Raw genomic sequence first — 14106 nt, forward strand, 5'->3', positions numbered from 1 at the left:
GATAAAAAGTGAGGTTTTAAATAATTGTCCTGTGTATTGTAAATAATTTAATTTAATTTAATTTAATTTAACTTTATATATTTAAATATTCAAAAAAATTAAATAATTTAAAATGTTAATATTTTTAATTTAAAAACAACTCTACACTCAAATCGTAACTAAACACATAAAACAAAACTTAATTAATTTTTAATTTTAATTTTAATTTTATTTTAATCTTATTTTAAATATTTAAATAATGTAAATAATCTAAAAAATTTACCTTGGCAAAAATTTAAAATAAATATTCAAAAAATTTAAATCGTAAAAATTTAAATATTCAAAAAATAATTTTAACAAAAAAATTTAAATAATTTAAAATGTTAATATTTTCAATTTGAAAACAACTCTACACTCAAATCATAACAAAACACATAAAATAAAACTCAATTAATAAATTATTTTTAAAACTCATAACCAAACACATAACTCGAAACTCCATACTACTTTCACAACTCTACACTCAAATTATAACCAAATACATAACAAAAAAATTAAAATATTTAAAATATTTTTATAAATAGATTTTGAATTTATTTTTATAAAATATTTTAACAAAAAATAAAAAAAATTAAATTTAAATTTTTTTCAACTTTCTTTGTTTTTTCTTGGGAAAAGGATTTTTTTGGAAAAAGGTTCTTTTTTTTTACTTTTCATGTGCTGAGGCGTTGCCCATAATTCATATGGGGTAATTTCGTAAATTTACGTTGCCCTTGATTGTTGCTCACCACCTCACAACTTTTTGTCCTCACTTGGCTAATTAAGTTTGTTTTGTACTCATTTGGCCAAAATAGCCCAGCCCAACCTTCCCAAACACATTATCTTGATTTGTATTATTTTTGTTTTTATTAAAAATAAATTAATAGTAATACTAGAAACTCATCCTTATCAATTCAAAAATTGTCTCGAATCTTTATCTTATTATTCAAATTTATTTTATACATGACCTCACACAATACAAATTAATCTCCACTACACAATCACTTACCCATATTTTTCTGAATGGATTAATATGGGACCATAGACATATTGATAAATTAAGGAAAGAAAACAACATTTGCTACATATGCATATGACAAACCCTTCCAAACAAGAGTCTTACAAAACCAACCTACTAGCAATCTCACACATGGCAACAAAAACATGTCTAGGTTCAATGTACATCTTACCTCTCTCCCATTATATAAGCTAGCAATTATTTTGTTATTACAAAACAACCATTTTTTTTAGCCATGGGAGAGGTAGATCCAGCTTTCATTCAAGCACTAGAGCACAGACCTAAACTTTCCACCATTGAAGCTCAAGGCATCCCAGTAATTGACCTCTCCATTTTCGACTCTAATGAGTCCTCTAACCTTAGTTCCATACAACCTCTCAAGGCTGGTGTCGAGGGAAGACAAGTAAGGCGGTCGCTTAGAACCTTAAATTTTGTTACAATTGTCTCTGAAAAAAGAAAAATTTTAAACTAAATTATAAGAAAGTTTTCAAAGCTGTGTTACAAGAAAGATTGAATAATGAATTAATAATGTTATATGGTAGATAAACTAAATTATATAAGTTTAATTAGTAATTTTGCAACTAAACATGCCAGAAGTCTAATATTACATCATTAGATTTTGTTTAGTGTTTTATTTCTTGTTTTAAATTGAATATGAGTATAAAATTTCAGTGATTATGTTTCTTGTCTCTTTTTTTTTCCTCTCGTGATTATGCATAGAGAGTCAATCTAGTGGAAGAGATAGGAGAAGCATGCAAGAATTGGGGGTTCTTCCAAGTGATCAACCATGGAGTCCCTTTGGAAACTCGTGAGAAGTTTGAGTCAGCAGCAAGAAAGTTCTTTGCACAGTCAACAGAGGAGAAGAGGAAGGTTAGGAGAGATGAGGTGAACCCGCAAGGGTACTATGATACTGAACTGACTAAGAATGTTAGGGACTGGAAAGAAGTGTTTGATCTGACTGTCAAGAATCCAGCTGTGATTCCGGCATCGTACGAGCCCGGTGATAGGGAGGTCAGGGAGTCGGTTAACCGGTGGCCAGAGTATCCTCCCGAGTTTAGGTAATTTTAATTCAGAAAAAGTTTAGAAACACAAAAATTGATCGTACAACTGGATGTGCCTGAGCTGTGTCCAATTTTGTGATTGGTTTTTGTGTTAAAAGGACTGTTTAAGTTAATCCCATTAAAAGATTCAATAAACTTTAACTATGGTTAGTTTTTCAAGTAGGACAAATATTGAGATGTCATTTGTACGAACAGTTGTGTAAAAATGTGGCCACACACCTCTATTTCTCAATTTTGTGCACAAATTACTGATGTGCTTAATTATCACCAAAAACTATGGCATCAATATATATTGAGACACATTTTTTTTTTTTTTGTAATATATATATATATATAATATTGAATCATATCATTTTATACAAAATTCTTTATAAATATTCTATTTGTATATTATCCCTTTCAGCCTAAATTCTAAAAAGTATTGATTATGCTTGGAATCTGTGTGTTTAAATGTTCGATTTATCTAATTCTCATATTTAAAGGGAAACATCAAAATATTTATAAACAATACATTTGACTATAGTTAGGATCTCAATTCATTCTTCACATATTTTCAACGCTTTTATATCTTTTATACACTTTTTTTTTTTTTTTTTTTAATACATACATCAAGACTAATGATCACCCAAATGACAGTCAGAAAAAAAATAGTGACATAGAGCATTGTTCTTTAGAAATTGAGATAGGTAGATACTTGACTTGAAAAATTGTAAAATCAGAGAGGCATTTGAAGAATATGCCACAGAAATGGAGAAACTGTCACACAAGCTGTTGGGACTCATCTCCCTGAGCTTAGGCTTGCCAGAAAACCGGTTGAGCGGCTTCTTCAATGACCATATCAGCTTTATCCGACTCAATCACTACCCGCCGTGCCCAATCCCTCACCAAGCTCTAGGCGTTGGTCGACACAAGGATGGCGGTGCCTTGACTGTCCTTGCACAGGATGAAGTTGGAGGTCTGGAAGTGAAGCGAAAAACAGACGGAGAGTGGGTTCGAGTTAAGCCCACTCCAGATGCTTATATTGTGAATGTTGGTGACATTGTTCAGGTACACCATTCTAAAACTTCAAATTATTAACAATAGCAAAGCTTGCTCTGAAAATCCCGATTTATCAGAAGTACAAGCTGACAGAAAGGCAATTGTCCAAATGACCATTTGCTGTCAAATTTTACAGCAATTATTGAGACAATTAAAGAGCTACAATAGCACAAAGTATTTCATTTGACTCTTTCATGTGTGGTCTATTCCAATAACGTTAATTTAGAAATAAGCAAATAACCTTTTATGGTTTTTGGACTTAAGTGTACTGTTGAACATTTCGTCAGAGTTAACAACCAGTCTAAAACACACACTTGAAATGCGTATGGTTTTCATCTAAAAATGATGACAAAAAAGCTCTTACTTTGCACAATATTAAGATTACTTGTATATAAAAGAGTATTTTAGTTTTTTCATTTAAGTCATTAACAATATAAATGATGCACTTTAGACAACAAACCACAGGCAGTTATATACTAATTTTTAAACATTAGTGGATAAACTGCATATAGAACAGAATTAAGTGACATTTTTCTTAAAATTATTTTTAGTTACTGAAATTGATCAAACCTTAAAGGACTTGGGCACAGGATCATGACCCCCTATTTCAATGCACTTCCAGGCCTTGGGATTCTCGTATTTCAAGATTTTCATCACATCATGCAGTTTTGAAAGTACATTAGAGAGATGAAGACATGGCTCGTTTTTTAAGTGTTAAATGTTTAGCATAGTAGTTAATACTGAAAATATAGTGATGCTGCTGCTATATATATGTGGAAATTGTTGAACACTACACAGGTATGGAGCAATGAGAAGTATGAGAGTGTGGAGCATAGGGTGACGGTGAACTCTGAGAGAGAAAGATTCTCGATCCCATTCTTCTTCAATCCGGACCATCATGTCATGGTGGAGCCTTTAGAGGAGCTGACAACTGAGCAAAACCCTCCCAAGTACAGGGCTTACAACTGGGGGAAATTTTTCGCTACCAGAAGGCGCAGTAATTTCAAGAAGCTTGATGTTGAGAACATCCAAATTTCTCATTTCAAAATATAAGAGGAATCATCTTAAAGGAATTGTGGAAATGTAATCTTTTGTACAAACATTATATGAATAAGTTGTTCATCTTCTAGTTTCCTACAATAATAGAGGACTTCGCTTACTTTGATGTTGCTCTGATGCTATCCAGGAGATTTGGCTCTGGTTTTGTATAAAAATACTAAAACTTTCTTGTTGCTTTTCTTTCTCTTTCGCAGTATGTATCATACTATGTGGTGCCGGTTCAGATGATACTAGTTTATGGAAATGCACTACTGATTTCAGCTATTTCTGTCATTAGTAGACGTACATATTAAAAAATAAAATATTTTGACTAAAAACAAAAATAAGTGAAAGCTAATAACTAGTGAATAAAAGTTTGAAATAGATAATATATAGTATGTGTTAGTGATAATTACAAATAAAACACCAAAAAATAAGAATAATAAAAATTACAATAACTATTGTAAAGGTTGAGGCGCGGGAAATTTGCTTTCTTTAAGGAGATTCAAGTTCTCTGCGGTTAGGCAAAGTCTCACACCGGTGCAGCAGAAAAAACCTTGACTTGTCTCTCCAGAATACAACAGCGACTAAGTCGTATGGTTCACCAATACTGCACAATTGGTTGAACCCAAAACCTTATCACATGCACCATTTTTTATTTGCCTCATAATCTCACACTAGACATAACAAAGCACCAAAAACTCCTTCTCGTATATACCAAGATAGGACATTAGCTCAATATATATAGAAGATAAGGCTTGGAAGGTTTTACTTGGTGATTAAGAAAAGGATAAAGACTTGGAGAAGACTTGATGAGGATAAGTCTTGACGAAGACTTCGAGAAGACTTATCTTGGAAGACTTGAAAGGATAAGAATGGGGAGACTAAGACCAAGACTTGGCACAGACTTGACAAGGACTTGGAAGGCTTAATTTGGAAGAAAGGAAAAAAAAAACTAACCTATAACACATTATAATATTAAAATATCTGCTAACAGTAGGTGTGTTTCACCCTTGCGGAAGAATATGGCCTGTTTGACGTTCTAGACCAGTGCTAACCTAAAGCCATTCATGTTTTTCAATGACATTATTTTAGCCTGTTAGTCAAAATTCAAAGGATCAACAAGTAATATTTTAAAATTTTAGTCAACATGCCGTACTAATCTCAGTAAGTTAAAAAATTATTGTGTATTTCTGAGACATTTCGCTAACAATTTTAAAAGTCGCACAAATACGTGAACCTTGCATTGAGAATTAGGTTGTACATATATACAAATCTCTAAATTCTCCTATCTTAAAATACTTACTGTCATTAAACCATTCATAATTGAGTGTTTTAGAACATAAAAATTTAAAGATAGAAGATCACGTGCTTGAGGTGCATGCACTAGATTAGATTAGAAGACTAAGTAACTAACAACTTCATATTGAAAACCTACCCCCTTCAACCCTTCTAAATACAGATTCGTACCCATTTGTGTGAGAAACAAGGCAAGAGAAACAAACATGGACAAGAACCAAATGGTGTTAGTTTCTCTTCTCATCTTTCTCCACCATATTACAAAAGCAACAATTGCATCAGAGACATCTCCCCCTACATCTTCCAAACACTTTGTACTAGTCCACGGGTCGTGCCACGGTGCATGGTCTTGGTACAAGCTTGTGCCACTGCTAAGATCATCAGGCCACAGAGTCACAGCTCTTGACTTAGCTGCTTCTGGGATCAACCCAGAGCTTGTTGATGATATCCCATCAGTTTCTGATTACTTCAAGCCATTGCAGGACTTCATGGCTTCTCTTCCTCGACACGAAAGGGTGGTCCTTGTCGGTCATAGCTTTGGTGGGTTGGCTGTTTGTCAGGCCATGGAAAATTTTCCTGAGAAAATTTCTGTGGCTGTGTTTGTCACTGCCATGATGCCTGGCCCATGTCTCAACATCTCCACCCTGTTTCAAGAGGTATGCATAATACTCCATTTTTGTCAATGCTTTGTTAATTGTCAAATATGTATAAATTTCAAAAGGATATTAATTGGTTGTAAGAGAGACAGTATTCAAAACAGAATTGTCACATTCGAATTTAAAATATTGACTTGATGCTTTTCTGAATGAGAAGCAGACATATATTCATGCCCAGAGGAGAAAAAGGACATTTGATTGCAAAACAGAGTACCGTTTGATATTTTGCTAAACGTGTTGTGGAAGAAGTGAAAAATTCACATAAACCTTAACGTGGTTCGGCTATAAGTCTACGAACACAGGTGAAAAACAATAAAAAAAAAGTTTGACTATAAATGAAAAGATTACAACCCTTTGTTACAGAAGCTCTTAAGATTATCAGAATCCTAGAATTGAAAATAACTGAACATATAGTAATATACAATGATCTGAATACAAAATTGGGTCGGATCTATCGAGTTGTACAGGTGGTTAATGGGTAATAAACATAATCCAGGGTTGAATTCAAGACACTCACTGCAAAAAACATGAAAGTAGGAATTGGTTGCATGTGGGGATGGCAATGATAATGTCATAGAAATTTGCATTCTCTGTTTTCTCTGTTTTATAGGCAGGAGGCATGCCATCATTTGGAAAAACATCCATAATTGAAAGTGTTTTCCAAAACATTTTAAGATCTCATAAATTTCAATAACTTGCAAAGGAACACAAAACCATCTCTCTCTCTCTCTTTTAATCCCTTCTATTGCAGTCATTCAGGAGACAAGAATCTGTGTTAGACAGCCATTACACATATGATAACGGGCCTAACAACCCTGCAACAACTTTCATTTTCGGACCTCTCTATTTAGCAGCAAAAGTGTATCAGCTCAGCCCAATTGAGGTAACTAAAAATGCTAAACAACCAAAAACAAAAATGTCTTCAATTCAATGACAAGTATTGTACTATAATTAACATGCCAAACTGTCTCTCACCTCTTGTAGGACGTGGCTCTGGCAACGACTTTGTTGAGACCACTGCGGTTGTACAGCCTAGAGAACATGTCGAGGGAGCTAGTGTTATCGAGCAAGAAATATGGCTCGGTTAGGCGAGTTTTTGTTATTTCTGAGAAAGACAAGGTGGGGAAGAAGGAATTTCAAAAGTGGTTGGTCGAAAAAAATCCACCAGACGAAGTCGAAGAGATCAAAGGATCAGATCATATGATTATGATGTCAAAACCAGTTGAGCTTTGTGTTGTTCTCCTGGGTATTGCTGGGAAGTATTCTTGATCACAAATTGGCATCAGAGGATAAAAAAATAAATTGTGAAAATGCATTGGTATGTTGTCTGTGACATTGCAGGGTGTTTGTAATAAACATTTCAGCCTTAAATCTTTGTCAATGAATCAAGAAAGCCTCTGAAAATAGTGTCACTTCCTATGCCCCCAAAAAATAGTTCTTTTTTTCTTGGTTGTTGTTGTTTTTTTTTTTAAGTCTTGCCAAAAAAATATTAATTGGGAAATCATCAGTTTATTATTCCCCTAATCAATCCCCTGTGAAACGAATGGACGAAAAAAATTTAGATGAATTGTGTTTGGTGGTTTAAATTGTTGACATGTGGATCTTGATGGAATAGAATGCAAAAATGTTATGCCATTGGCTAAGATGAGAAAAATTAAAATAGAGCAAATATACATGGTTTCAGTTATAAATAAACTTATGTTCGTAGGCGAAGAATGGTGAAAGAGTTTCATCATGAATCTATAGATTACAATTATGAGTCTTTTCTCCCTTCACAATAACCCTCTATTACACAAGCTCTCCTCAAAAATCATTTTACTCCTAGAATATCGAAATAATTCAATACATAGTAACAAACTGGGTCAATGTAGCTCCAAATACAGGATCTGGTAATCCTGCTGTGCTCCCTTCTGGAGTGTCATCTCGAGCCTCTTTCAATAATACCCGATTAGAATTACTAATCGAATTGTGTGAGTTGTCAACGGGTAATAAACATAATCCCCCAATTATTCACAATTTTACATCTATCACTGAGTTTAACCCTGAAGACTAAATTAAAGCATCTTTTACATATTGACAACCAAATTGAATCATTTTTTATATATTGACAGTCAAATTAACACAATTTAAACATTTCAGACCAATATATCACAAAACTCATACTTTTAAAACACGACAGTTATATTTTTTATTTATTTTTATAAATCATTAATTTTTTTTAGAGACCAATGCAATAAATCGAATTCACTTAATTATTTTTTCTCCATGAATGATATACATAAAACAAAATGAAATTTTCGATACACATGAACCTCGCTGATCTGAACAACACTCTGGAGATTTTGAAACAAAATTCATAAAACAATAGTATAAATATGGGACTATGATTTTTATCATACAAATAAAAACAACCACAATTTCCGATACATGCACACATCACTCAATCGGAAAACACCGCTATTCCGATTTTAGGGTTTCGCTATTGATGCTCTCTGAAAGATGAATTAACCAATCTCCCATCCCATGGCCAAAAAGCATATATATATATATATATATATAACCACCTGATAGTCTCCGATTTCTCTATAAATAAATAGCCCATTTTCCAAAGCGCTATTTTTTATTTTTTTATTTTTTTCTGGCTCTTCGTTTTCTACAGTTTCTCCATCCACAATGAGCTCCCATCCACAATGAGCTCTGCTGCGGCGGCCTACGGTTCAATTAACTTCAGCCGACATTTCCTTAGTATATTTCAAATTATTTTTTTGTACGTATTTTATTTTGTTAATTTGTATAATATTGGACAAATTGTAACAGTAATCTTTATACTATGGTAATTGTATCATTTTAGTCATTGTAATTTCAATTGATTCGATTTTTATTCTGAATTTATAATTTTGTTTCAATTTAGTCTAATTGAGAGGGAGTTTTTATGTACATTAGGGCCGAGCTAGGCCAAGGCGTGGTAATAGGCCGTTTTGTGGGCCGCAGCAAAAAGGGCTGAGTGAAAGAACCTTGCAGTTAGCTCGGTCCAATCGGGGGTTTAAACAAATTTGGCATCATGAGAAATCGGGGGTTTACACAATCAAATCGGGCTATCACGTTGCGGGCCAGCTAAAGAACATCCAATTGCTCAACTTCCCTCCACCTCTTTCCAGATTCCACGGGATTTTTGACAATTTGGTTTGTCTCTCAAGGTTCCTCCTAAGATCTGCCATTTTTGGTAGCGAGTGTGCAAGAATGCTTTGGCAACTAAGGAGAATTTATTCAGAAGGAAATGCAGCCCATCAAATATGTCTCCTATTTGCATGAATGAAGTGGAATCGACGGAACATTTGTTGTTTGGCTGTGGTTGGGTCAGGGCTGTATGGTTTGGGTGTGATCTGAATTTTAGAGTAGATTGGGCTTCTATCTCCTCTATCCTTCACTGGGTTTTTGCGGTACAAGAATCATTTCTTCACAAAGAAGAATGCATCCCACTTTTTAGCTCAGTTGCTTGGTTTAGCTGGTTTGTTTGGAAGGAGCGCAATGCCTTTGTGTTTAATTCCACCCCAATAGAACCCTTCTCTACCATTCAGCGAGCTCAATGGGCCAGAGATGAGTTTTTGCAAGTTACAGAGATTTCTAACCTCAAAAGCCACGAGTCCTTCATCCATATCTCCCAAAATTCTGGGGGGCATCCCCCTCTCAGTGGGAGTTTTAAGATTACTTGTGATGTGGCTACTCTTAAGGGATCTAACAAAGCTTCCATCGCAGTTGTTTTATGGGATTCACAGGGGATCATCCTTGACGGTTTGACTCAGAAAGTTTCTATAGTTTCTATGCTTCAAGGCAAAGTTTTGGCCTGTCGTTTAGCTTGTCAGCTTGCCTCCTCCCTCAACCTCTCTAGAGTCGAGATCGCAGGCGATAACAAATCGATAATCCTTCTCAGTGTCTCCGAATCTGTTCCTCCATGGGAATGTGCTGCTATGATTGCTGATATTAAACTGATGGCCCTTTCCAGTGATTTCTCTTTTCTGTGGAGGCCACGAACAGCCAACAAAGTGGCCCACTGGGTGGCTCACCATCATCTTCGGAACAGTCTCCCTCTCGACTAGGTCTCCAATCCTCCTCTTGGGCCTGTGGCTTGTCTTGCCTCGGCTTAGATTTATTTGTTGTGCTGGTTTGTTTTGTTGTTTTCTTTGCTGTGCTGTTTTTCTGTAATGTCCACTGATCAAAAAAAAAAAAAAAAAGCTTGGTCCAATTGTGGTTGTGGTTACCACGGTTGGTATGGAGATAATTAGCTCGGTCATGGTATTCAAAACCAAGGTATTTGGGCTTCTTATGGTGGACCTTGCTCTCGTTAGCTCGGTCAAAGCTTACTGCGGTTAGCTCGGTCTCAACGGACCAAACCGAGGTACCAACAATGAAGGGAATAACCGAGCTAGTTGGAGCACAGTCATTTCTGCCACTTTAGCATGGCCGTGTTAGCTTGGTCGCTTTGTCATACTACCGAGATAAAACCATCTCACTTGGTTTAAACAGTGAGGGGGGTGTTGAAAGATAATCATTATCTTTCAGCAGTGTGATTCCTAGGAGGACTCTAGATGGAGGTATAAGAGTCATACTAGGATCGTGCCACACAAAACCTATAAAAAGCTCACAACATCATCTATGTAGAGGTAACACAATTTTGATTCCCGAATACACAGAATTTTTGTCTATTTATCTATTTTTGTTGATTTAGGTATCGGAGAGGTATCCGGCACACACCCGCCAGCTAGCTCACTGTCACGACCCAAACTCGCCCCTATAGGTTTAGCACCGTAACTGGCCATTAATCCGTGGATTACCAAAGGCCTCTGAACAGATTAGCAAATAATAAGGGGTTGCGGAAGCAATAATACAAAATAGACAAGTTCTAATGAGCTGTGATAACGTACATGGGACAGAACATTTCAGAACTTATTTATATATATATATATATATATATATAAACATGCCAGTCCAGATACACAATATTCACAAGGTATTTACAAATTGCACCTCCCAAGACCTGACTGTACAGAGCAAACACAAAGACTAGCATGATTACAAAAACAGCCATGGCTTTAGACTCAATCGGAACCTCATCGGGAGGCACAACGGTTGGCTGACAAAAACGAAACAGAAGGCCGTCAACTATGGCCCTAGTCACATGCCGGCTCACCTACATACATAATATAAACAGTGAGCGAAGCCCAGTGAATATTAAGAGAGTAAAGGGTTTCAATGAATGAGTTCGCACAGATTCAGAAATCACAATTTAGTTCATATCAAAATCATAGTTTGTTCAGATCATACACAGACAAAAATCATAAGTCATGATTAAGTTTATGTGATACATCCATTAGCATAAACAGAACAGACCAGAACAGAACAAAACGTATACACGTGAGGTTACGAATAACTAGTTCCATAAAGGAACCTCCAGATCCGGGTAACAGAACAGAGCAGAAGTTGAGCCCCCGTGACAGGGCCTTCGGTACGGGTGTAGACACCCCATTTTTTACCGACCTTAAGACTCAGACGTCACCGATTGAGCGCTTGGTGATGTTGCATAATGTGCTCGTTCAGAAGTTTCAGAGTCTCGGCTGCGAGCCTTGCCTCCGGACTTCCGGACCCTTTCATGCTTTGCCTCGGTTTGCGAACCAGGCTCGATTTTCTCTGTTTTCTCTTCGCGAAGGGAGGGAGAGGTCTCGTAGATCATCTCTCAGTGGCCGTAGGCTAAGTTTTGTGGTCGTAGGCCATTTTGCCCGTTTGGAGTCTGGTTTCCCGTTTTTCGGAGCCGTTGGCCGTGTGCCTCGGTTCGAGACTGCTTAACCACCTCCGTTTACTTCGGTTTTTGGCGTACTTCTTATTTGCTCCCTTTTGAGGGACACTGAGGTCTGAGAGACCCACTTCGTGGTCGAATGCCACTTTCGGTGCTTAACAGCCAGTTTTCGGGGCCCCGAACTACGCGTTCTGGCCCCCGAACATTCGTTTTGCATCGGTTTTCGTTCATTTTTGGCAGTACCTCTGTTTCATCACCAGGAAGGCCGTAGAAGGGTGGGAGGCTAGCAATTGTTTCAGCAACCAGTTATATTTCTCCGGCGCCCTCCGACGCCCGTTTTTCTCACTTCCAAGCCAATATTGACCACCCTAGGGCCACTTTCTTGCACCCAAAACCACATATTTGTGATGTACACACCTGGGAGGCCACCAATATCATATGGCCGGCCACTAATGTTTCTTGACCCTTTTGAACCCCTCCTAAAAATGGGTTGTTCTCTCTCCTGGGTCACTTTTTCCAGTGTTTGACCACATGGTTGTGTTGTGCACACATGGGAGGCCACTAATATCACATGGTTGGCTACTAATTCTCATTGACCTTTTTGACCCTTGGCCGGCCGGCCATAAGAGGTGGCCGGCCGGCCACCTGCAGCTTGGATAATTGGCCGGCCATGATCCTCAGGGTTGGTACATTACAAATATGTATTCATTTTCCTCGGATTTGGTATCCGAGAGGGGGTTGCCTTTTTGGAGGGAAACTTGGTTGGTTTTCCCTCCATTTTTTCCCCCCTTTTCCCCTCCTTTTTGCCTTTATAACAGCAGCTCCAGCTGCTGGTTTGGGGTTGGAAAATCTTCCCTAAGAGCCTCTTGCATTATATCCCTTCATCTCTCTCATTTCCTTCAAAAAAAACACCCAAATCCTATCCCATTTTCACACCACTACCTAGCATCACCATCACCACTCCATTTCCAGCAGCTTGGGGAGCTTTCTAGAAGCTAGGAGGCATCACTTCTCAAGCCAAGAAGCAACCAAGGGTTGGTCTCCAAGGGTAAGTGTCAATTCCCTATTTTTGAGCTTAATTTTGCAACATTTTTCTAGCTATTTTCGTTGCTGTTTTGAGCTCCGACCAAAATTGAAAGTACCCATCATTTGAGCTCTATTTCATGTTCATTAAGGGAATTTTGTCATTTGAGGTCTCCATCTTTCACTTCCTTCTTTATCTCTCCTTTAGGCCCTAATCTTGCATGTTATTTTTGGCCTATGTGTAATCTGTTTTGGGGCATGTCATAAACTGTAAGTGAGCTTATTTTGAGCCCTTCTTCAACATTGAAGAAGGGCTCATCACTGTTTGGGACCTCCATGTGCCACTTTTCATTATACCCCTCTTTGGTCTCCATTTTTGCATGATTTATTAGCCTATTGTGTCTCTGTTTTTGGACCTTGGTCCGAACTGAAAGTGGCTATATTTTGACCCCATTGTCATGTTTCATTCAGGGTCTTTGGCTGTTTGATGAATTTTTTGTATACTTTGTGTTTTGACCTCTTTTGGGCCCTACCTTGCATAGCATTTTGAGCATACTTGTATATTGTTTTGGGGGTTTCCATATACTATAAGTAGTCATATTTTTGGTCCCTCTTCAGTGTTGTAGAAGAGTCTTTTTCTGTTTGGGCTTTGCATCTACCACTTGCTTCATTGCCTCCCTTGCGGAGCCATTTTTGTATGATAATTTAGTCCAACTTGTGCTTACTGTTTGGCCATGCTTTGAACTGTAAAAATGCTTATTTTGGGGCTGCCTTGCTTCTGTATTTTCATTCCATGTACCAATTATGCATGCTTTGTATAGCTGTAAGCCATTTCATGTACCTAGTTTTGCATTTCGGGAGAAATTCCATGCATCGGGTGTCATTTCGCCTTGTTTCGGGGCTGTTTTGCCCCTCATTTTGCTACTGATTTTTGCATGTTTGCATATCATATTCCATGTCTTTGCCATGTCTCATTAGAGTGGCATTTTGGTGCCTGAGGGTCGGTCCTCGGTTTGCGTGCACCCGTGCACGCATTTCGAGTTATCTTGTTTTCATCTGATGGCCTCCTATGTGAGTGTGGCTGAGGCTCTCTCATGTTGGTGTAAGCCCATTATTGCATTGCGTATGCCATTTCATCCATAGCATTGTGTATGCTCGGTTGTG

At 37.1% G+C, this 14106-nt stretch overlaps 3 protein-coding genes across 4 annotated transcripts; all 3 read left to right on the forward strand.

Annotated features, from left to right (window-relative positions):
• Positions 1 to 1094: 1094 nt before the first annotated feature.
• LOC114301270 (protein DMR6-LIKE OXYGENASE 2) lies at positions 1095 to 4374 on the forward strand. 2 transcript variants are annotated; one of them, XM_028246199.2, is made up of 4 exons: positions 1095 to 1439; positions 1757 to 2094; positions 2817 to 3144; positions 3934 to 4374. In XM_028246199.2, the coding sequence occupies exons 1-4, from the start codon at positions 1272 to 1274 to the stop codon at positions 4186 to 4188; spliced, it is 1089 nt and encodes a 362-aa protein (XP_028102000.2). In that variant the 5' UTR covers positions 1095 to 1271; the 3' UTR covers positions 4189 to 4374. The 2 variants fall into 2 exon arrangements, with proteins under 2 accessions (XP_028102000.2, XP_028102001.2); XM_028246200.2 differs by having other exon boundaries at positions 1242 to 1439; positions 1757 to 2076.
• A 1020-nt stretch (positions 4375 to 5394) lies between these two features.
• On the forward strand, positions 5395 to 7540 carry LOC114301271 (methyl jasmonate esterase 1). The gene is made up of 3 exons (XM_028246201.2): positions 5395 to 6128; positions 6880 to 7011; positions 7113 to 7540. The coding sequence occupies exons 1-3, from the start codon at positions 5679 to 5681 to the stop codon at positions 7395 to 7397; spliced, it is 867 nt and encodes a 288-aa protein (XP_028102002.2). The 5' UTR covers positions 5395 to 5678; the 3' UTR covers positions 7398 to 7540.
• A 1881-nt stretch (positions 7541 to 9421) lies between these two features.
• Positions 9422 to 10225, forward strand: LOC145812686 (uncharacterized). The gene has a single exon (XM_082907696.1). It carries the CDS (start codon positions 9422 to 9424, stop codon positions 10223 to 10225), a length of 804 nt encoding a protein of 267 aa, XP_082763822.1.
• The last annotated feature ends 3881 nt before the right edge of the window (positions 10226 to 14106 follow it).

The sequence above is a fragment of the Camellia sinensis genome, chromosome 2 (assembly GCF_055761805.1).
Source record: "Camellia sinensis isolate YWXY chromosome 2, ASM5576180v1, whole genome shotgun sequence".
Taxonomy (NCBI): Eukaryota; Viridiplantae; Streptophyta; class Magnoliopsida; order Ericales; family Theaceae; genus Camellia; species Camellia sinensis.

Excerpts from the sequence above, each read along its gene's own strand:
- LOC114301270 (XM_028246199.2), top strand. The coding sequence starts at position 1,272 with ATGGGAGAGGTAGATCCAGCTTTCATTCAAGCACTAGAGCACAGACCT. Across the intron at positions 1,440-1,756 it reads CTGGTGTCGAGGGAAGACAA|AGAGTCAATCTAGTGGAAGA; the intron begins GTAAGGCGGTCG and ends GATTATGCATAG. Across the intron at positions 3,145-3,933 it reads ATGTTGGTGACATTGTTCAG|GTATGGAGCAATGAGAAGTA; the intron begins GTACACCATTCT and ends AACACTACACAG.
- LOC114301271 (XM_028246201.2), top strand. The coding sequence starts at position 5,679 with ATGGACAAGAACCAAATGGTGTTAGTTTCTCTTCTCATCTTTCTCCAC. Across the intron at positions 6,129-6,879 it reads TCTCCACCCTGTTTCAAGAG|TCATTCAGGAGACAAGAATC; the intron begins GTATGCATAATA and ends CTTCTATTGCAG. Across the intron at positions 7,012-7,112 it reads ATCAGCTCAGCCCAATTGAG|GACGTGGCTCTGGCAACGAC; the intron begins GTAACTAAAAAT and ends CACCTCTTGTAG.
- LOC145812686 (XM_082907696.1), top strand. The coding sequence starts at position 9,422 with ATGTCTCCTATTTGCATGAATGAAGTGGAATCGACGGAACATTTGTTG.